At 37.7% G+C, this 23483-nt stretch overlaps 4 protein-coding genes across 5 annotated transcripts in view; 2 read left to right on the top strand and 2 right to left on the bottom strand.

Annotated features, from left to right (window-relative positions):
• Positions 1 to 43: 43 nt before the first annotated feature.
• Pitslre (cyclin dependent kinase 11B pitslre) lies at positions 44 to 3692 on the bottom strand. 2 transcript variants are annotated; one of them, XM_076787853.1, is made up of 7 exons: positions 3475 to 3692; positions 2822 to 3193; positions 2029 to 2715; positions 1274 to 1917; positions 926 to 1190; positions 618 to 848; positions 44 to 537 (listed from the first exon to the last, which is right to left on the bottom strand). In XM_076787853.1, the coding sequence occupies exons 1-7, from the start codon at positions 3564 to 3566 to the stop codon at positions 243 to 245; spliced, it is 2586 nt and encodes an 861-aa protein (XP_076643968.1). In that variant the 5' UTR covers positions 3567 to 3692; the 3' UTR covers positions 44 to 242. The 2 variants fall into 2 exon arrangements, with proteins under 2 accessions (XP_076643968.1, XP_076643970.1); XM_076787855.1 differs by having other exon boundaries at positions 2822 to 3185; positions 3475 to 3671.
• A 170-nt stretch (positions 3693 to 3862) lies between these two features.
• Mus304 (mutagen-sensitive 304) lies at positions 3863 to 8553 on the top strand. The gene is made up of 13 exons (XM_076787852.1): positions 3863 to 4538; positions 4630 to 4906; positions 4979 to 5223; positions 5299 to 5429; positions 5499 to 5599; positions 5682 to 5822; positions 5897 to 6042; positions 6114 to 6521; positions 6675 to 6763; positions 6839 to 6975; positions 7049 to 7096; positions 7275 to 7832; positions 8185 to 8553. The coding sequence occupies exons 1-13, from the start codon at positions 4320 to 4322 to the stop codon at positions 8400 to 8402; spliced, it is 2718 nt and encodes a 905-aa protein (XP_076643967.1). The 5' UTR covers positions 3863 to 4319; the 3' UTR covers positions 8403 to 8553.
• Positions 8554 to 9504: 951 nt separating this feature from the next.
• Positions 9505 to 21959, top strand: LOC143354096 (uncharacterized). The gene is made up of 10 exons (XM_076787848.1): positions 9505 to 9858; positions 12385 to 12543; positions 12648 to 12812; positions 13136 to 13306; positions 14806 to 14914; positions 15554 to 15710; positions 17411 to 17546; positions 18511 to 18684; positions 19239 to 19691; positions 20906 to 21959. The coding sequence occupies exons 1-10, from the start codon at positions 9783 to 9785 to the stop codon at positions 21172 to 21174; spliced, it is 1869 nt and encodes a 622-aa protein (XP_076643963.1). The 5' UTR covers positions 9505 to 9782; the 3' UTR covers positions 21175 to 21959.
• Jeb (low-density lipoprotein receptor domain-containing jelly belly protein) overlaps positions 13208 to 23483 on the bottom strand; it is a 50975-nt gene continuing 40699 nt past the window's right edge. Inside the window, exon 3 of the mRNA XM_076787851.1 lies at positions 13208 to 13318. Within this exon, the coding sequence (XP_076643966.1) occupies positions 13316 to 13318 (3 nt within the window). The 3' untranslated portion in view covers positions 13208 to 13315. The remainder of the gene's footprint in view (positions 13319 to 23483) is intronic.

Raw genomic sequence — 23483 nt, 5'->3', positions numbered from 1 at the left:
TCGATCACAATACTCAAACAAACAAACAAAAAGAAACATGTTTCAATGTTGATATTTGGCGATGCTTGGAAGAATTTCAGTACACAGTTTTAGCGTATGTTTTTTAATACTTTGTATGTACCTATTTTCGTTCAATATTTATAACTAGTGTGTGAAACTGCATGTTTCCAATTTAGTGTACAATGGTTAATTTGTAGTAAAAAAGTTTATTGGTTTCTTTCTCTCGCAAAAATCGTGGAGAATTAAAACTTTAAATGAAAACCGCCGCCGACGGGCGGTTGTCGTCCACCTTCCGTGAGACCCATGTGGAAACCGGAATTACTTAAATCAGCTTCATCGCCGTCGCCCAGTTGTTTATACTCTTTACCGCCGCTTGGTGGTTTAGGGGAGGCGTTCGCTGTCCTGATACCAAGTTCTGACTTGGCTGGCCACGTTGGGAACATTTGTGGGTCGATTGGTAGAGGAGCTTCTGTAAAGTAGCCATGTTTCAACGCGTCCTCCGCTGTTACTCGTTGCTGAGGATCGTACGTCAAAAACCTGAAAATATATTTTCAATTTATAAGTATTGTGGAACGGTATAATCAAACTGAAATCATAAAGGACTTAAAAAGACTCACTTATTTAAGAGCTCGATGCCCAAATCAGACAAAGACAAACTAAAACGCTGTCTCAAATTGTTCACAGGATAATGAGCGAATGGAATTTTTTGCACCATTGGCAGTTTACTGTATCCTGGCCATATTCGATCATTCGGTGTGCCTAGCTCCTTAAATATCCTATTTAACTGGTCGACTTCTGATTTGCCTGGAAATAGTGCTTCCATTCTTAGTAATTCCGCAAAGATGCAACTGGAAACAAGATATTATTTTTTATCAATATGATTAATGATATAAAAATTCATACTGGTCGATTTTTGTATGCTTACCCCACAGACCACATATCAACGGGAGTACTATACTCTTTCCCACTTAATAGCAATTCAGGAGCTCTGTACCAAAGCGTTACAACAATCGGAGTGTATTGTCTCAACGGTGAACCATATTCTCGGGCTAAGCCAAAATCGCCAACCTTCAAGATACCTCGATGGCTCAATAATAAATTCGACGTCTTCAGATCTCTGTGGAGGATCCAATTGTCGTGCAAATGCGCGACTGCCCTTAGTAATTGTTGCATAAGGCACTTGACTTCGCCTAGAAGTAATGGCAAATATTTTCAATGTTCTCTTCACAAAATAAAATGTTTTTATACTAACGTATAATTAAGTCAGACAAACCTGGTATGAACACCTGTTTCTTCTGCTTCATCGTTTCCATCAGCGATTTGAGATCATGCTCTACATAATCCATTACTATAAATATCTTATCCATGTTGCTACCGACGACTATTTCCCGGACAGTTACTATGTTCGGATGTTGCGCTTTCAGCAGAGTATTAATCTCTCTGAGACTGGTGATCGGGAAACCTTCTTTCTCTTTTTCCATTTTCAATCGCTTCAGAGCAACGATTTCATCTGTACGCTTGTCACGCGCTCTGTAAACCACACCGTAGGTGCCTTCTTCGATACGATTTAGACATTGAAACTCTTCTACGCTTCTACAACCTTGAATCGCTGGCAAGTAGGGGGGCAACTCGGGTTCCTCTTCTTTCTTCTCTTCTTCTTCCACGTTCTTAGGTGCACCGTTCGAATCAACATGTCCTGGTGATTCTCCATCGGAATGATCAGACTTGGCTAACCGATCTACGGACAACGGACTCGGATTATTGTAGTCAGAACCATCATTCGAGTCCGCGTTGGAGCCCTTATTCGAATCGTTGGATTCATCGTCGTCCTCGCTGCTAGACTCGGATGAATCGGACGAATGTCTATCAGATGACCTCTCACGAATACTCCTTTGACCGTCGGACGAATGTCTGGATCTGTAATCGAAAAATGTCCATTACCTGTCACGTTTAGTGTAACTACAACAACAATAACCGTCTGGGTCGCGGATGGGGGATTAATTTTCGAAATAAATAAGAACAACTTACTCCACCGATTTGGAACGAACTTCGTCCGAATGAACGGGACTAGGACTCTCATCAGACAATTCAACGATGGAGGGATCCTGATTGTTGTCGGGACTCAGAGGTCGCTTCTCCCCTCTCTTCATTCGTCGCGCTTCCAGCTCCATCCTAGAGACCTCCTTTCTCCTAGCCATTTCTCTATCGGCTTCCAAGAGTCTTTCCTTTCTGAGCTCTTGTTCGGTCATCTCCTTAGGATCTTTAGGCGGTATTGGCATCTCATTCATCTCCATCTCGTCAGGCTCCTCGGAAACGATCTCCATGGCCTCGCGCAGCTGTTTCTCTCTGTGCTCTTTCTCCCGTTCCGCTTTCTCTCTGTCTCTGTCCCGAAGACGGTCGTGTTTGTGGGACCTCTTGTGGCGTTTCTCGCTTCTCTCAGCTCGCTCAATGAGCTCCGTTTCCGAATATTGTTCTTCCATCACTCTCATGTGTCTGTGCTCCTCCATGCGGATTTCACGACGCTCCCTAACATCGTCCGCGATGGAACGAATGTCGCGACGTGTCTCTCTTATCTCTTCTATTCGTATCTCCCTTCGTTCGCGAGAATCGCGTAATTCGCGGGAATCGTCTATACGAATCTCACGGCGAGTGTCTCCTTTGTAGTCACGAATGTCTCTGGAATCCTCTCTCCTCTCTCTTCTCTTGTCCAGCAATCTGAAAGTTAAGTGTTATTAAAAAATAGGCTTACGATGTTTTAGTTAAGATTGAATTCATGAACTCAAAACTATTTCCAATATTATGAAAGAAAGAAATTTTATACCTTTCTCTTAAATCCTCTAACACACGATCGCCAGTGCTCCTCTCTTTCCTGTCATGTCTTGATTCCCTTTCCCTATGACTCTCCAATCTCTCGAGCCTCTCTATACGATCCCTCTCCCTCTTGGAACCATCTGAACGATCCGATCTCTCTAACAAATCCACACCGTGCCTACGATGTCTGTGTTTGTCTCTATGTCTATCCTCCCCACGATCATGGTGCCTAGATTTACGTTCTTTCTCTTCTCTACGATCCCTTCTATCCCCGTGTTTGTCTCTTCTCCTGGAGGAATTAGACTTGTGATGCCGAACAATAGCCTGTGGTGGTTTTATATCCAAAGAATCTGCTGTGTCCCCACCATCCTCCTCTGAAAAACTTCAAGTATACTTTTCTCAAAACCACAATGATCACATTCACAATACAAATAATATAATTATAAGCGAAAATAAATGTAAACGACTCAAAACACAGCCGGTACCAAAAAAAGATTTAAAAAAAAATGTTACGAACGTAAGATTGCAGAAATGATATAGAAGTATATACAATAAGATTGCTAACGGTAATATATGCTAAAAGCTTCATTGCAGATAGAAATCGTATGACAGTTTGGTAATTCAACATCAATATGGAGGTTAGGTGAGAAAATCGAGCATTACCTAAAGTCATCCATGTCTTTCGAAGGACTTTTCTTTATCTCTCCATCTTCACTTTGGTTATCCAGATCCATGTTAAGCCTGTTTTCAAGCATAAACACTTCTTACGTCCTCGAAAATAAATTATATCCCTTCCTATACGATCGATTCGATCATTGTAATCCTACGAGTGATTTTATTAATAAACGTTTTAGTTACGATTATAAAACTCTTCCTTTCGATTCGCAGACTAAGAACAGCCATTGGCAAACTCAGTTGTCCAATCATTTCTATCTAGTTACTATCTAGACGAATCTAGTCTGTGCAAAGGTCAAAGAATCGATTCTTCCAATCGAGTTGTGGAGAATCGATTCAAAAGGTCGATCTTTTCGCCCAAAAAATCGAATTGGAATCGAACATCCCTAACCTGGTACGACTGACGTTTCCGCCATGCAATTAATTCAATATAATTTGTTTACATGTTGATCGGGTCGACATAATAAACACATAATCACATAAATACATAATAAATATTTATCTATTATGAAAAGCAATGTTTCCCTCGTTTTAGATTTTTACATAATTTCTACGGTATTGATCAAGATCCGAAACTCCAAAGAAATTACCAGATGAGAATGATTTGTATGCAGAAGGATGAAATGACATGTCACGAGTTTTTCATTAAATTATTAATATTTGTGATGATATAAAACTTACTACCTCGAATGAAGTATTTACCGTTAAGAAGTGAACATTAATTGGAGTTGTACGAACGATGTAAATGTTTAAGATCCAGAGAGTAACTCATTGAAATCTCAGGAAAGGTTCACTTGAGTGTAATTTATTTACACTGTGCAGAGTGTGTTATCATGTTCAAACGAGTAGAAAATAATCGAGAAAATGAGTATTCTATACCTGCTAAACGACCGAAGTATGATACTAAGAAAGGAATCGTGGCAGGTGTTCCTACAAAGGGTAGAGATGGAATGAATAAAAAATTTGGGAAACCTGATGATGTATGGGGCGATGATTTTGCGGAAGAAGATATAGAAGAGATGGATTTTGTTGCTTCTCAGGCTTGCTTACAGGTTTCATTTATTATCTTTTCTTAATCCTCTGAATGCAGATCTCTTTTGATCTAGATTACAATAATGTATTTTATGATTTCTTTATTTATAGGAAGAAACTGCTTTGACTCAAACAAATGCAGAGCCGCAAGTATCGTTCACGCCAAAACACAATAGCTTTCCATCTACGAGCAAAGTTGGTTCTAAGGTAAATAACATCAATAAAGCATTAAGGCTTTCTGTATGTACAACTCAAAGAAGAGAAGTGGAGAAACCAAAGGACATCAGTCAGATATTGTCCGCTGATTACAAGGATTTTGAAGATAAATTAATGAATAGGCAAGTTTATAATTCAACATTTAAGTTGGAAGAAAGTGTAATTTTACCAGGTATATATTATGCCATTATTTCTCACAGAATTATGTAACATGTGTATGTGAATTATAAATTTATTGTTACAGAATCGAAACACGTCAAGGAATTAGAGAAGTTGAAGCTTGAAAATAAAAAATTATTGAACGATTTCATAACAAAAGAGGGAGAAGCAGTTTTTCTGCGCAATCAATTGCAGCAGACTCAGTTACGGGCAGAAACTGATCGAATGGAGAAGACTCGTTTCATTGAGGAGCAAGCGAATCGACATAGAACAGAAATGAATGCAATTTGTAAAGAAAAGGAATATTTGAAGACTCAACTTGAGCTACAAGTTTGTAACTCTGTAATTAAGATATCAGTTTTTAAATTCTATATATTTCTATATAATTTAATACTTCTTTTACAGACGTTTGAAGTAGGAAATCTTATGGAACGTTGTAAATTATTAGAAACGGGCAATGTTAAATTAACAGAACCATGTGCTATAAATTTAAATACCTCTATGAACAAAAGTAAATTTAATTCATCAATGAACAGGTATTTGATGAAGTTGTTTAATAAAATTAGTTCTTAAGGTTCTGTGTTTATTGACATTGTTATTTGCAGGACATCAATTTCAGTAGTAAAACCAGTGAAACTAAGAGAATCTTCCGTTCAAGTTACTTTACAAGATAAGAACAGTTACATACTTAAAACTTGGAGTCCTTGTAAGTAGACCGCAAGTAATTAAAATATAAACATATGATGTTGTACATATATCGATGTCTTGCAAAAATGTACTTCTTACAGATTATCCGTTGGCGAATATATCCAAATTAGTATATGACACACCGCAGCCAGAAAAATCAATAGTCAATATTCAAGTGATAGAGAAAACTGGACGAAGAAATTTACCGATTTTACAGGAGGAAGATACATTTAGAATATTTGGTAAAATTTAATACATAAACTTGTTTCACATGCTATAAACAATCGAACAAGGATTGCATGTGGATTATTTACAGAAAATCCGGAACTTGTGAAACCCGTGATGACCATGGTAGATGAGAAGAGACTGTCAATAGAATTTATTTTACCAGAAATAGCAGCCCTCCAACGCAAAACGAATTCTGAGCTCGAGTCAGAAAATTCGATATGTATAATGAATAAAGTAAGTAATTTTGTTTTCGGTAAACAGGTAACTTTTAAATTAATTTCTACTGTTTTTTTTTTACATTTTAGTTGGTCTCCACTGCGAGAGAGTTGATTCTAAACGTGATCATCGTCCTCCAGACAATTTTTCAAGCTATGAGAAACGACGATATCCGAGACATGAACGACATTTATTTTTCTGACCTCTACTCGAACTCTGATTTCAACGGAAAATCTGTATGCGATGCTAATGCGTGGCATGAGTGCGAGCGCGGTGTCGAAGTTAGAAGAGTGTTTGGCGTGATTTCATACGTGACGCTGGAATCGACGTATCTTAGCAAATATATCGCTGGTAAAACGCCGTTGCTCACTGAAAGGGACGAAAGTTATAGAACTTACTCGCAGCAAATGGTTCGCTATGAAATGTGGTTAGAAAAGGGTCAAGATTTCGAAATGCTGAAAATGATTCTGCAATTCATCATTTTAGTTGGGTCTACGGTAATTCCAATTTTCAAATTTTCAAAGTTATATGCTACATGCACATTAAAAATGTTAAACAAAATCTTTTTAAAACACTTTTGTAATATTGGGCGTAATATAACGTTTCAACCGTTAGCATAATATTAACAATTACAATATTATTTCCATCAGAGACGAGCACATCAGTTCAGTGGTCTCATGTGTGCAATCATGATGATTATATGTAATGTTCACAAAAAGGTTGAATATTGCTCTTTGGGGTAGGTGAATAATGTTCTTTTCTATCGCGCAATTGGTTTAGAATTTATGGTTTTATAATATTTCTTACATTTCAGGATGGAGTACGTTTATCAGATATTCAAGGAAATAGTCTTCTCTAGACCTCTGCCATATTGTTACTCGTTTCTTAGCCGTATAATGGTAGTGTTCATTAAGTCTGCGACATACTTGAAGAAACTCTGTGTTAATTCACGTAAGTACATTTTTATGTAATTTATTGAGATTCATCAAAAAATTCTTGTTAAATTATATTTAATGTTTTACAGAGCTGATGGCTGTGAACAATTGGAAGGGTTCATTGCATTTTACGCCAGGTATGAACAGTGAAACTTGTTTTAAGAGGGTTTTTGATTTATACAACCGGCATCACAAATTTTTTGAGATTTTCAATTTTTTTAAACATGTCTGCCTCGTCCGAAGAATTTGAAAAAATACACATTAATAATCATAATAAGAAGCAACTATTACAATAATATTGATTATTCATTACAGATGCTTGTCCGCTACAAATCTTTCTGGCACAGGTGGAGAACCACCATTTTGACATAATAGCCGCCCTAGACATTACAGATGCGTTGCTGCAGTTCGTACAATACGTGTTGCAAACCGATGCAATACCCTTAAGGTCCGAGACCTTGGAATCATGTAATTGCTGTATGAAATTGCTACGGTTCACTATGAGAACTCTGTCCAAGTGCGCAGAGGCAAATTTGAGTGCTATCGGGAATTTCGATTCCCACCACTTTGCTTTGCAACAGAAAGATTGTTGCAAGCTGAAGAGCATTTGTTCCAAACATTCTGTTACTCCGAGAACAAGAAATAAGAAATGTATATGCGAGGTGTATCAAGACATATTTTCCGATACAAATGCTTGCACAACTATAAAGCAGCGGCAAGTGAAAATATTGAGGGATGGTATTCGATTCCTCGCTCACTTGGCTATATGCGATCCCGATTTCGTAATTCGGTTATCGGACATCGAAGATTCTTTTCATTTGTTCATGAGAAACATAAGCAACTTCGATGACTTCTCCCTTCACGAGAATGAACGTAAGTGTGTACGCGTGTCTGCTCTACCGAAGCGATGCTAATTTTAAAACTCTGTCCTCACTGATAAGCTCATTCACTCTTTTTTTCCTTTCATTTTCGTGTCGCGATACGAGCTTTAATTTCGTCTCGACTTATCGGACCGCCAGAAATATTTTCATTTCCGCTTGGCCCGTTCATTCCGTGTCGTCATCAGTTGAGGAATTGATACTGGTCCACACTCGTAGAAAGAGATTATTGATGTTTTCCATATACTTTTATTTATCGAGAATTTTATTCGTCATTTATTTCACAGTACACAGGGTGTACTGTGATGTTACTGTAACGTGACGGTTTTTTATTTTTACTTTGACAGAAGAAGCCATGAATCGAATAAAACAAACGTTTATATTCGACAAAGTACCTCAACCCGAGATTGAAGAATGCGCTGGCAGCAACACAAGGCAGCTGGACATACTATCGAATTTTGAAAAGCCGGCTGCCGTGAATCCCAAGCGGAACGAGAATCACAACAAATTTTTAACCACAATCACATCACTGTATAATAGTAAAATGGACTTATTTAATCATTAAGGTGTACCGCGAAGCGAGTTATACTGAATATTGTAACATAAATTATTTCGATATTGAAAATACGTAATACATTGTATATAATTTTTTTCTAATGGAGTCAGGAATAATGACAGAACACGATTTTATAAAAAAATAAATTATCGTATAATTATTGAAAGAAAATGTTTTATTTAGCGCTGCGTCCTTTGTAACAATAATCTCTTGTGTATATGTCCTCGTTCGCCTATCGTCGAGATTTATCAATGACATTATTGTTATCTTGTAATTTTAACCTTCGTATGGAGCTTTATTTTGCTCGATGTATTTACATGCGTATTAGCGTGCTCTTTATTGTTATTCTAGGATTAGTAAGAGTTGAGGCTACTCAACATAGTGATCCATTGCTTCAATAAATAATTTGAATCCTTTTCACACTAGGTTTACGGAGCAGTAAAAGCGACTATTTTGCATTACTTCATAAAAATAACAAGAACGTGCTACCCACATTTTTACCAATATTTTTAAAATAATATGTACCCAAAGAAATAAATTTGCTAAATAATTTCTTATGTATGCATCCTTAGAATCTCAATAATATTAAATTAAAAATATTAGAATCCGTCATTTTGACGGGTCCCGTAAATCTAGTGTTAAAGAAACTTTTTCTTCTTTCGTTAAGGGTGTTCCATCGAACATCGTGGCGGCCATTTTTCCAAAGCCACTGGATAGCTCCTTTTCCTCTCTGGATCGCTTTCAGATTTGTGTATATAAAAAAAAAAATGAAATTAAACGAAATGAGAATTTGCCGAAAGATAACTGATTATTACGAATTCTATCAAAACGGGCTTCCGGGGACGAAGCGTTAAGGCCAACGGATCGATGATGCATCGATGACGATGGCTCGGAGTGGAAAGAATCCTGGCGCCTGCCGGGTGTCTATCGCAGCCCGCTGTTCCCTCCGAATTCATTTATCTCGAGCGCAGAATGCAATAATTTGTAGGACTTCTCCTCAAGGCCTGGCAATGCTCGACAACGATAACCGCGGCCGGAAGTAGATAGAAAGCTATCACGGCGTCGAGCGCGACGCCGGAAGCGACGTTCCCGCCTTCATTCCGAGCGGTATGCAAACCCCCGAAACACATCCCTGTCCCATTCATAGATGCAAAACGGTCGGCATCGGGACTTTTTATTCCTCGTTAAGCACCCGGGCCTCTTCTTCTCCGATCGTTGTTGTTCATTAGTCGAGTGTCCTCCGTTCGACAGCCACTTTTGCGGCAACGTGCGCGCGGAAGTATAACCGGACGTCTCGCCGCAGAAGCACGCATCTCTCAGGACTTCGTTCGTGAATTATGTGCACGGCAGTGGACAACTCGTAACCCAGAATCGGTGAACGTCCTCAGCATGAAGATATCCGTCTCAGCGCCGCTCCTTTTGTTGGTGTTCTTCTTGCAGGCTGTTGTCTCCGTGGTGCCGCAAAGTAAGTCGTCCAATGTCAGCTTAAAATTGTCAACGAATTTGTCACTTCCAGCGACCGCTTGTTAGCGCGTCGACTGCCGAATAATTATTTCCTGAAAATCCCACAGGATCGACTGTGCGTATTTACGCAAAATAAAAAAAAAATGTCATCGTCGAAGATAACGTAACAATATCCGTGAATTCTTCTGATGTCTCTTCGATTTTATATTATATTTTATTTTATTCACGTCTTTCGCTGGGCATAAAATCATCAGAGTTTGCTGTTTATCTATAGTGACCCACAACGTCATCGTTTTAACTGGGGCAAGGGATCCAATTACTGTGGAGGCACCAATTACTGTGCCTATATTGATTATACTTATTTCTAAAGCATAACGTATATGACGAAAAGAGATATTAAATTTTTTTAATTGAAATCAGTTAATATGTTATATATATCTCTTTTTAAATATTCATTGTGCATAGTTAATATAGGCAGAGTAATTGGTACCCCCCGCAGTAATTGGGTCCCTTACCCTATGCAAAAATGTTGGAACCCTAAGAAACTAAATTTTATTATAAAAAATCCAATTTAGCCGCCACAAATTATTAAATTAGACCAGACACCGGTTTTCTTTTTTGAGCTAATTGAAATAAAATATGTCGTCGCTTAGCGAAGGAAATTTTTACCTGGACGAAGAAAATCTATTTTTAAATAATCGTTTTCTTTATTTCATAGTCGTGTACAGCCCTCTACGTAATTTCTTTGTTAATGTAATCGAAATAACGTTTCCATTCGTTGAAATAGCATTTGTTTGTGCTTCGCTGATCGATTCGAGCGGTTTTAAGATTTAACGAACGAAAGGAGCAAACAACGAAGGAACAATAAGGCTTGAGCCGTTAAGCCGATTACCAGTGCCTCTATGACTCGATAGCAAATACAGATTGGCGATGTTTTCGCGATGTTCGTTTTCCTTTCCGACGCAGGAGGGTTTTAGCTGTCACTGTACACCGCTGGCAGGTCGACTTTATGAATGAAATTGCTATCGCTTTTGAACAATTGAGAGGCTCCGTCCCACAACAGTAGTTCTGCAGGATATTAATCTTTTTATGAAAAGTAGTCTTTCCATATAAATCTTGTAAGAAAATTTGTTTATTAATGTGAAAGTAGGGTATCTGGGAAAATGTTTTATTTGTTATTTATTTTAATATTTCTCTGTGTGCTTAAACAGAAAGTTTTACAAACATTGTTCTTATAGTAGGGTGTTTTATTTAGAAGTGCAGCACTTGACAAAACATATGTGCATTTATATGGGAAAATTCTGAATATACCTACAATAAAATAATTTTGTAAAAACAAGAACAGTTGAAAGAAATACATTCGTAAACTTGTTTTACATACCGTCTTCTTTGTCACTCTCTTCTGGTGCTCCACATTTCTTTAAACATCGTGGTACGCACACGAACATTAAATAAATATAACATTATTCTTTGACGATAAAAATATAATATTTTATCAAAAAATATAGAAGTTTCTAAAATAAATATAAATACAATTAGTAATCGTATACATTAAACAACATTAAATAATTCGGCAAAAATTATATTCACCTGTTTAATTATTATTACCCGCCTAAAATTAATATTAACCCGAATAATTATTAAATGGCTGCAACGTGTGTACGACAGTTACGAAGATTAGGCAAAAATTCAGTGTGGCGTAGCTCTGTCTTGTGCAGAAGATATAACACGTAGAAGGCATAATGATTCATATACACTACCGCTCAAAAGTATCCGGACCCTTGCGAAATATCTATTAGCATTGCATAAAAGTTAGTGTCGATTTTCATTAGTTTCTTATGAAATATTTAACGTGTTAAATTCAAAATAACGTATGTGAAATTGACCAATACTACACTATAATTAAATACGAGATTCATCGACGTATCCACCACGGAGTGTCCGGATACTTTTGAGCGGTAGTGTACTCAATCATGGTAGAGGCAAGAATATTGCTGTAGAAATTGTGGGATAATAACTACACATTAGGAGGTAGCAGAATTCACAAAACTTTTTCAATATTTTGTGGCATAGCTCCCTTTTGCACGGAGCTCCTCAATTTATTTAATTATTATTGCTTTAACCCATTTGCATCGTGAGGAAATATGAAAAGAAGGCCTTTATCACCAAACTTTTTTTTTATTATATTTAAGTACAAAAATGACTACAAGTAAAAGAACTTCATATTTCAGCATTATAGGAAAAAATCAGAATTACTACTTTCATCTCCAACAACACCCTCCATTACTATTTTTTAGCTAACGAATAATAATAGTGACCAACAAAGTTGAGCGTATATATACGGCTCCGGTGATAGTGACCAGGAAAATTGAGCGTACATATACGCTTAATGATGCAAATGGGTTAAACCAAATGGTTCATTTAATACAATATTTTTGTTGAAAATTTCCGATAAGTAAATTGTTGAATGAACGTATTTAATCGATGGAATTTAGGCGATTTGTCATTTTTTTCTTCTCGTTCGAAGGCAGATGTCCGGGGGTGAGGCTGCAAAACGGAAGGGTCCGAGCGAGAACCAGAGGAAGGATCATCAAGTTCAGTTGTTACGAGGGTTTCACTCTCGTAGGTAACAAGTATTCGACTTGCATTCGAAACCAGTGGGATACACCTACGCCAGTATGCGTCAGTAAGCACGAGTTTCTCTAATCGTATTTGATAAAACCGTAACAGTGTTCTGTAAGCAATTCAAATGTTTCTCGACTACGGCCGCGCTAATAAATACTTTAATAGATGCCGAATGCTCTATGCCACCGACCCCGGACCACGCGTTAGTGGCAAAGAAGTATAACGGCGCGATATTATTATACTTTTGCGAGCCTGGTTACGCGCTGATTGGACCGACCGAAATTTACTGCGACGGAAGCCAGTGGAACGGTACAACCCCACATTGCCGAGGTAAATTTTCTTCTTTTTTTCTCACCTTTGCTTTCTTATTTTTGTAATACACATTTACACTATTTACTCGTCCCGTAAGTAATCAATTATTTGCAAAGAATTTGTTTTGCCTTTGGTTCTGTACCGATCGTTGAACAGGAAACACGTATTCTTTCACAGTTTTCGGTAAAGCAGCCTGTGTTCAAAATATTCTAAAAAGTATAACTGTTTTTTACAACCCTGTAATAAAATGGCGCGAGTTGTTAAATTTTATTTGTTTTTATTTTGTCGACGAAACGAGTGCAAGTTGCATTTGTTAAGCGTTCCGTTTAATTTCTAACTAGACACCGCCGCCGAAGCTCCGACTTCATGCGATTTCGAGAAACCGGACCTCTGTTGGTGGGAGCAGGATCCTCAGCATGATTTCGACTGGCGACGACATAATTTCGAGACACCGAGCTCCCATATCGGAACTGGGCCCACCTACGATCACACTCTGGGACATGGGAACGATGGTATTCGTCTCACTGTAACACAAAAACGAAATTGAAACAACTGTGTTCTCTTCGGTACATCTACAGGGTGTATGAAGAGTGATCGGCATCAAAAGAAACACGCCGTAAAATTGTTTATAAAATTTCAAAATTTTTGCTCACATTATTAAGTTTCTTTTACAAATGTCCACCGATCCAGAGGTGCGGAGTCGTCGCCATTACTTTTCTTACCCCCTGTACATTGCCGGTCTAAAGTATGTGGACGGGGCTGAACTTCCACTCAGGGGACCAAAAATTGTTAACTTTTCTGAATGTAATATTATACAGTTTCACCAGAAAATGATGGAACTATAAGTTCTGATGCGCGGAAATGAAATTTCAGTGCGCAGAGTTCACTCGTTTAACAGTTACACGTGAGTAAAGTTGCTCTCATTGGTATGTATTCGGACATCGTCCAATGAGCGAGAAGGTTGGTCGTGGTTAGGTTCGTCCAGGGTCAGGTAAGCCCGACTACGTTTGCAAACAAAAATGTTTGAAATCGGCCAACTTTAAACACGCATAACTTTTGAACCAGTCAACTCTGCGTGCTGAAATTTGGATTCCGCGCACTAGAGTTTCAAGTTACATCATCTCCTCGTCGAATTTTATAATATTACATTCAGAAAAGTTGCAAATTTTTGGTCCCCCGAGTGGAAGTTTAACCGTGGACAGTAGTAAAAGCTACGATATAAATTGTTTGCATAGCCTGCAATTGCAACAATATTTTCCTAAAAAGATAGTCGTCTTTCGCAGAATGATTCAACTCGTTTGAATTCGTTATTACGCGAACAAAAAAATTTGGTTAGACGCGAGAAAATGAATAAAAAATTGCGAGATAAAATCATTTTGATATGCGGTCTATACGACTGTCTTTCTCGAATTGGAATATTTGAATTTGAAATCAGAATTTGAATGTTCGCCGGGTGTGCGTGTCATCGTATAGAACGTGGTCGGCGTGTCTGACCATTTCGCGCTGTTTCTACTTATTCGGAGCACGGACGCAAGCGTAGCATACTACATAAATAGGTGAATTTCGGAGCCCGTGTTTCTCGGGAACAGGTGTAGCCTCATTTTTACAAATTTTATACTAAATAATAATATTTCTCTCCGGAGAGCTGTGTTTCTGCCGCGATTTTGAACGGTAAAAGGAAAAACTGTTGCGCATGAAAAATCGAGCAAAAAGTAACAGGGTGAATTTCGTAACATGACGACTTCGAACAAATCGTAAGTTATTTGTTGGCCGAGCAAACTTTTTAAACGAATGTTGCACGATTTCCACGGGGGCGTACTGTGCTGTAATTCGTTTTTTGTTATTTTGCTTTTTCATCGAGGATCGCTTTCAGTTTTGTAAATGTAATAATAGTTTTCCTCGAATTTTCCCGATATTTTTCCTCGAATCTAGTTAAAACCGAGAAAACAATTAGAAATAAATAGAATATAATAGAAACAAAAATTTCAAACTGTGCTTGGTCGTTTTTCAGGATTTTATTTATACATAGAGGCGTCCGGACGATTGGTGAACGACACTGCGAGAATCGTTTCTCCCATCTACAAAGCGTCGTACACGGAAGCAGGCTGTTTTTCATTCTGGTAATTTCGTTTTCATGATTCGAGTAGCATTTGAGAAAATTGATTCTGAAAAAATATTACGATAAACTCCAGGGCAGCGTAATAAAAAATCTGTTGAAAAAGACTATACAATATATATTTTGCGTGATAGTAAACGCACGGTAAATGTACAAAGAATTGCTTAAAAAGACTGTACACTTATTATCACAGGAGGTGTATATAAATCGTCATTTTAAACAGTTTTTTGATCGCGTAATAAGGGAGTCTACCGTATTTTTAAGAGCTGGCCTTTGAGAAGGATCGCATTAACATAAAATCTATTCCAGACATCTTTATAGTCTTTATATTACTAGATTGTAATAATACCTCTCCAAGGAGTTGGCAGATAGTGAAAAGTCCAATCATTTTTGCGGTGTATTTTTTCCGTAGAAATCGCCGTTTCATGAAATTCCGTGTCGTCTCGCGTTTCGCAATATTTTCGTCGTCTCCGCGAGATTTACCATAAACGTATGTGCATACGGAAACCGTGTCAGACGAGGTGAAAGCCTGTCGCATTTAGACGACGATATTTTCACGGGGGGATAGAATTTTTCAAAGCTCCTCGCGAACGGAATGACACAGAAACGTTTTCCAGTAATTCTTCGTGGCGTGGGATTTCAGGTACCACATGTACGGCGCGACCATAGGCGCCTTGAACATCTATTTCAAGCCAGAGAAGGACAACACACCTCAATTGATGTTCTCCAAAGCGGGCAATCAGGGGAATTACTGGCTGCACGGTATTTTTAATCTTCCGAAAGCTGAAAAGGGTTTTCAGGTAAACGTTGCGATACAACGCGATCGCTTGTTGTTAAAAACCTTTTCAACGAACCCCTATTGATAGGCAAAGGTATTCGCGCGTTCTACATATTGCATAGAACACGCAGGACACGTCGAAATTTCTCGATTCAACCCTTAACGAAAGAGCTCGGTTTAGAACTTTAAAAATGAGACGATTTTTGCGATTTTTTTGTCAAAAAGCTATTGAGCGGTTCGTTCTGAAATTTTTACGATAATTTGTCTCATACTTGAGGAGTGTGTAGTAATGTTTTCATTAAAAAATATTCAGCAGAAATGTTTATGTAAAAATTTTAAGGAAAAGGAATGTGACTATAGTTTCTCAGTCCGTTTTGTAACAGAAGTAGACCTTGAAGAAATTAAGTTCGAGGGTGTGAAAGTGGGGAGTTAATCCCTTGAAACGAGCACAGTTAGACCGTTGCAGTTTGTTGTGCAAAGTTACGCGAGCACAAAGGCCTCGATTTGGTGACTAACCGAGTCAACTTTCCTGTTGTAATTTCGCGATTCTTTAATTTTGTGTAGTAGCGAGTTGTAGAAAATGCGAGCCCAAATAACCTTCGTGAGCAGCATCGCGAACGGAAGGAAGAGGTGGCGGCGGTCTATACAGCGCAACTGCTTAAGGCTCACTCGAGAGTAAATCGGATTTCCCTCGTTTCTCGCCAAAAACAGTTCGTGCAAGTAACGTGTTGAATGTGTCCGTTCTAAATATATTCTCGCAGTTCGCTTATAAATTCATCCCCTGATGCCTACGTTCGCAACCCTTTAAAGCATTCTAAAATAGAACACTACCCGTGTAGCGTTCGTATTTAAATGAACAGACGACCCGAAACACTCGGATTCGACGCCACGTTCTACTGCAGAATTGTTTCGCCACAATCCGTGCAACAACGGGAGCATAGTTCCAATAAAATAGGGAGCATAGTTCCATAGTTCAAAGAAAATTAGAATAATTTATTTAGCATAAGCGGATTGCGAATTTTATGCATTTATTTAACCCTTGGACTCCTGCGAGTTCTATGCCGGAGTCATTTCTGACCTACGCCGATGTCTCATTACAGTTTTCCTTCGATATAAGACGATCGCTCGTGATCGGCTTTCGTCTTATTTCGGATGAAGAAGAAAAAGAGGGTATAGCGGAGTTTCTTATTTCGAAATAAAATTGTATACAGGGTGTTTCCGAAATCGTGGTACAAGCAGGTGGGCTAAAAAAGGTGGTACCGTTTAAAAGAATGAAGGTGACCTAGGTATCTCCAAAAAAATGAGAACAATATGTTTTTGATATCGTGTGAGCCCCGTTTTACCAATCAACTTTGTTCTCAAGACATTTAACGTATCTTTGAAAATAACAAAGATATTTGAGGTGAAAACGTTGGACGACCCTCACCCTGTATGCTGGAATAAATTTCTTTGTTTAATCATTTCCCACGAAAGCATCTTCGATAGTAGTGAAAACAAAATTTAAAATGGTGCTGGAAAGGCGTGGTTAGACAAATGAATAATAGTTGAGTGACGTATGCCCCTTCCCTCTTGCACACCTACGAGGGCTTTGATGCAGGTTTAAAACAAAGTGGCATTTCGCGTGCGCTTCGAACAATTCATAAAAGTTCGCAGCCAGGTGCATTGTACTCCCGCGCTCCGCCGCACAAAGTTTCCCTTTTCAATTCCGCTCGTTTATTACAGATCATAATTGAGGGAGTTCGCGGGAGCAGTTACGTAAGCGACATTGCGATCGACGACGTGGCCATTTTGCAGGGCGACAATTGCCCGAATAATGCGAGCAAGGCGGAGAACGAGGGCGTGACGGAGAGCTACGACGGTAATTTTCAGTTTTATCTCAAAAGAAAGCTCCTTTCTCCTCTCCCCAAAGAATACCGACATTGTTCATTTGTTTAAACATGGAAAGGACGTAACGAATTGGGATTACCAATTACTGTGCCTATTTTTCATTAAAATCAGTTAATATGTTATATATCTCTTTTTGAATATTCACTATGCTTTAGAAATAAGTATAATTAATATAGGAACAGTAATTGGTACCCCCACAGTAATTGGTACCTTTACCCTACTGTTTCTTTAATCATACTTTTAAACTTACACAGAATTTTAAAAACAAATTGGAAGTACCCTGGTCAATTACCAAGGGCGAAGGTTAATGACCCTTTTTTCATCTTTCGGATGAATCCCTTTTCGGAAAAATAGTTCTTTTATGTTTTAATATCTGTATTGGCTCAATAATGTTGAAGTGACACGAACAGGTGATCATTCGATTGGTTATGGTCTGATGAATGAACCACACGAAGGGACAGTTCCCGGAACAGATAATATATGGCAGCATTTTTATGGGTCTGGCAGCATTTCTCTATAATTGAAACGAGAAAAAAATCATCACGGAGCACTAAATGTGACTATTTTACATTACTTTATAAAAATAACAAGAATGTTCCGCCCAAACTTTTAGTAATTTTTTTTAATAACACATACCTAAAGGAATGAATTTGTTGAATAATTCCTCATGGATGTATCTTTAGAATCTTAATAAATGTAAATTAAAAATATTAGAACACGTAATTTTCCCGACTAATTCAATATGAAGTCGTTATCAAGAGATTCAGATTATTCAAAGAAAAACAGAATTTCTCGTGTAAATGCTTTCGGTAGATTAAAAGTGCTGTGAAAAGGTATGAAATTGTATTCTTTTCGGATGGGAAAATTCTCGGGAAGCTACAGACGGTCTTTAGAATGTTCCTCTTATTATAGTCCACGCTGTGATACTTTTTCAGATCAAATCGAGCAGGTGAATGCGCAACTGACGTGCCGTGGACGATGCAAAAATGTCGCGACTACCAATTTCACTTCTTACCTACCACCTTCACCCACTGACTCGTGTCTCTGTACCATTGACTGTGCCGAACGCTATATATGCTGTCCGGATTACGCAGAATACTGTGTCTTAGGTAACTATTAAAAAAAAAAAAATCATATCGTATGCCAGTAAACGGTCTTTCCATCGTCAGTTAATTTTGTTCCTATCTTATTCATTATTTTTATTTTTGTCTTCTATTTTAATATATTTTATTCTACCACTTCTTCCTTTCTTCTTCTTCTTATTCTTCTATTCTATTTTATTTTATATTTTTTCATTTTATTGTGTTACAACGTCATTGTTAATTCTATTTCAGCTTTATGCAAAGTAAAAGCTTTCACCCTCGCTTGCAAAAAACTAGAGTCAAATAAAAATTCTTTTCCCCTTCTTACCACTTTACCGACCGGTAGCGGTTGAACATCCTACACGCTTCTTACCGGTTGTATGTCTTACCGAAGGTGTATAAACGCTAGATATAAAAACAGGGTAATCACATTCTGTCTGCAGATTTAAAAGACTAATAAACTAATAAACTAATAGATTAATAGGCTACCGGTCGGTAAAGTGTTAGTATGTGATACAGATTGAAAACGAAATATAAAAATATCAACCTTGATGTCGACCTTGAATTCTTGAATTTCTCAGGCTTCACCGAAGATGCGAGCACGGAGGATGCCGAATCTACAACCGCGAGTTACGATGGAGGACCGAGGAAGGACAATAAGGACAACGTCACCGATATCGCGACAATGCGACCGGACAAAGTCATCTCCATCTACCCGAAGGATGATATTGAGCCGGTCACGTCGAAACCGTTGACGACCGCCGCTGCCGTCCCGGTTACGACCGTAACTAGGCCGAAAACCGAGAGGCCATTGAAAACTACGCAACGCACTATACCGACCACCGCAACTACCAAAGTAGTCCAGACAAAGGAGACGCCGTTCCCGAAGACGACCACTGTCGCCAAGACATTGAAAACTACGCGACGCACTATAGCGACCACCGCAACTGCCAAAGTCGTCCAGACAAACGAGACCCCGTTCCAGCAGACGACCACTGTCACCAAGAAATACCTCCCGGTGGAGGTGCCACCCGGTAATGAAAACTCCTAATCGTGTTCATAGTTCGACGGTTAGAGTGGTTCGACGGCCACGGAAGTCGCGCACAGTCATTGTCGTCTAAGAGGGTATAGAATCACAGAACATTCGGACCCTTTCAAAGAATTTTCTAATATTGGACTGCTTTTTTGGAGTTTTTTGAGAAGTTAGAACAATTACTAACGTGAAAAAATAATTTTAGGAAATTATTATTCTTTTACTACTATTTTTTAACGGAATTATCGTAAAGTATTGACAGTTTTTTGGGACTCGGCAATCTGATGTTCAAATGCTTTTTTTGGATCCACCGAAAATTATTTTTCTCAAGTTTTGTAACCTAGAAAAGTTGTTGTCAAGTAACCTGAAAAATAATTAAAGAAGGTTTACGAAAGTAGAGAGCTTTAAAACGAGTCAAAATTGATTACTGTACTATTTTTTTTTTAACGGAATTGACGTGAAGTATTGACAGTTTTTGGGACTCGGAAATCTAGTGTTCAAATGCTTTTTGGATGCACCGAAAATTATTTTTCTTAAGTTTTGTAACCTAGAAAAGTTATTGTCAAGTAACCTAGAAAATAATTGAAGAAGGTTTGCGAAAGTAGAGATCTTTAAAACGAGTCAAAATTGATTACTGTACTATTTTTTTTAACGGAATTATCGTAAAGTATTGACAGTTTTTCGAGAATCGGAAATTCAAATGTTTTTCGAATCCACGGAAAATCATTTTTCAAAATTGCACGAGTTATAAATGTTTGTAGTATATTTAACCCTCCGTATGCTATAGTGTCATTCGTGAATATGTCGAATTTTATTCCGACATAAGATGGCGCTTTCTATTTCGAATTGAGCAAAATCGCTATCCCCTCTTCTTGTTCTTCATCCGAAATACGACGAAAGCCGGTCCCGAGCCATCGCCTTATATCGAAAGAAAGCTGTAATGACATATGGGTCAGAAATGACTCCGGCATAGAACTCGCCGGAGTCCGAGGGTTGAGCGAATTTTGTAAAGTAGGTGTGCCCTGAGCGTGTGGTGCAGGTTTTAAATTGTCGGATAAGTTCGCTAAGATAAAAATAAAATGACGTGCTCGGCCCGAGAATGTTCGCGAAGGTTCACGGTTTTAGGAACGGTGCTTTAAATTAAGAACGGTGTTTATCGACACGGTATGTCCTATATCTTAACTGCCGACTATACACACAGATGTTTCCTCGTAGATCCGCACGTGGAAAGGCAGGACCTGGGTAAAGTGTACGGCGGCACGTCGAAGTTCAGCCAGCCGGGGATCATCGGGATGGTGGTCGGCATTTTGGCAGCGATGTCGATCACTTTCATAGTCGCAATCGTCATCTTAAGAAGGCGAAAGACTTACAAACGAGGCACGAAAGGTGGCACGTTGTCCGAGGACAGCGACGTTAGGTTTCTGACGTCAGACGAGATCCTGGACTTCACTTTAGCCAGACCAAGTGAGAACGACGAGACGTAGGAAGTCTCGGCTAGCAAACTTGTTGAAGGTTTCTCCTCGATGGAGGAGCCGGAAGTCTTGAAAGATTCAGAATGTGCTCGACGCGAACAATGTTTCTCATTTTTCTTTACGCCGTCGGGTGTTGTTAACAATTTTTAACAATCGGGTGTTTCTTTTTCAATTTTAATTCGCTTATACATCGATGACACAATCTGCAACGTCCTTCTATATTTTTTACAAATTTTTCATAAATTCTCCAGCTAAATTAGAAGTGTGATTTTAAATAAATTTATATATGCTACATATTTTCTCGTCGAGCATGCATACAATTTTTGCGAATCTTTCGAGACTCTCGAGAATAGCAACGGTGCAGAGTATTTAGTTATGTAGTAATTAATTCTATTCCAAACTTGTCGTTCGTAAGTTTTAGCGGTGATTTCTCGGCGAAATGATTTTGTAACGCTGCAGCTATTTTACAGTTGTTTGCAAAATAGGAAACATTCGGTTCTGGCGCTTTGGTTGCTTACATTGGGACCGTACAACAAACGCATGATTTTATCCAGACGCCTTTAAACGTTCAGTGGTTCAGAAAAATGTTCGCAGGCACGAATGCAATTTGTTTAATTCAACTTTGGTTGTTCGCAATTGAATCTTGACCAATTCGACGATGTTTTTGCGCGATATTATTACAGTCGATTGAAGTAAAGTTTTCGGTTGATAAAACTGGAAATTGAGAATTTTACTTTGATTATTGAACTATTAACAGACCAGTTGAATCAATACTTTATTCTTGTGCACGAACACAAGAAGGTAATTGTAAATGAAATCAGTTGTTGTATCAATCTCTTTTATATAAATATTCCGGCAAGATATCCGACACTCAATTTTCAAAAATGGCGGACCCGGTGACGCTGTTCGACTCATGCTCAGGTGTCACAAAACATTCTAACAACTTTCTAGAAACTATATTTCACTGTAACAATTTGATCTTTTTCTAATCAAACATGAAAAAGACTATAGAATATGATTTCGGCTGCCGCTCCGTCCGCCATCATGAAAATGAAGTGCGGAAACTGGTTTCAAGGTTTGGATAAAGATTGCGATTAGTGTGTCTCTTCAGAAGGTACCAATTAATTAATAGTAACGGACAGAAATGTTTTACGGAAAATCGCCGCTTCGATTTTCATTTAGAATTATTTTGGTCAAAGTGTGCGTGCGCGCGCGTTTCCTAGTTAAATGTGACCACTGATATTGTACTTTATATTCGGATGAGAGAACGATGAACAATTCTTGCAACATTGAGACGAACTTCATGCCATTTAAGTTGACAATAACAATGACAGTTGCAATTGTGGAAATGTTTAAGGTATTAACGTATTGTATATAGTGACAGGCATAATGATTTTACGCCTGAAGTGTTGTATAAACGAGAAGTGCATGAAATAAAGATTGACTTTATTTAATCTAACAATCTGTGTTCTTTATTTAATCTAACAATCTGTGTTCTTTATTTAATCTAACAATCTGTGTTCTTTATTTAATCTAACAATCTAACAATTTTAATATTCATCATGCAACTATTAGCAAACATTAAAAACACATTTTCATTGCACATTGTAAGTTGAAACAAACACGATTTTCAAAAATTTTGACGATTGCCTCAGCTGTATATTTCATTTTCTTTATTTGTTCTTATACATCTGAATTATTGTTATTTAGAAAATATGAGACACAAAGATAGGATAAAAATGTATCAAATTGTACTTAAAAAATGTTAAAAATTTTTACTTCTTTTTCTTGTTTACACGGTGTATTATGCGAGGTTGTCGAAGAGCTACAGTTAAAAGCTTTCGCAGTTTCCATATAAACGAACATTGTTTTTTGCATTCTTTGATACTTGTTTTCAATAGAGTGCTATAAAATATGCATAGGATATTCCTCGTCATACAGAATTTACATTGTAAATTTTCTCGTAGCATCATTCCTCGCAACTTTCGCTACGGCGCTTAAATAAAAGAAAAAAATATTATTTTATTGATAATATTAATTGTAATATTATCGATATTATTTTATTAATAATATTATTATTATGTTATTATTAATATTATTTTATTATTTAATTTATTTTTAATATTATTTATTTACCGATACACTAATTAATATTGATATTTTAATACTACTATTTTTATTAATAATTTTATACTTTTATTTTATTTTTGTTTTTCCACATTTCGCCTACTCATTTCAGTCATAAATGCATAAAAATTTCCTAAGTTAATTGTCAGAAGCAGAAGTTCACTGGAAGTATAGTTTTTCTGTAGAAAATTTTG

This window comes from Halictus rubicundus, chromosome 5 (genome assembly GCF_050948215.1).
Source record: "Halictus rubicundus isolate RS-2024b chromosome 5, iyHalRubi1_principal, whole genome shotgun sequence".
Taxonomy (NCBI): domain Eukaryota; kingdom Metazoa; phylum Arthropoda; class Insecta; order Hymenoptera; family Halictidae; genus Halictus; species Halictus rubicundus.
Note: the sequence above shows the minus strand (reverse complement) of the source record. Positions and strands in the feature narration are given on the sequence as shown.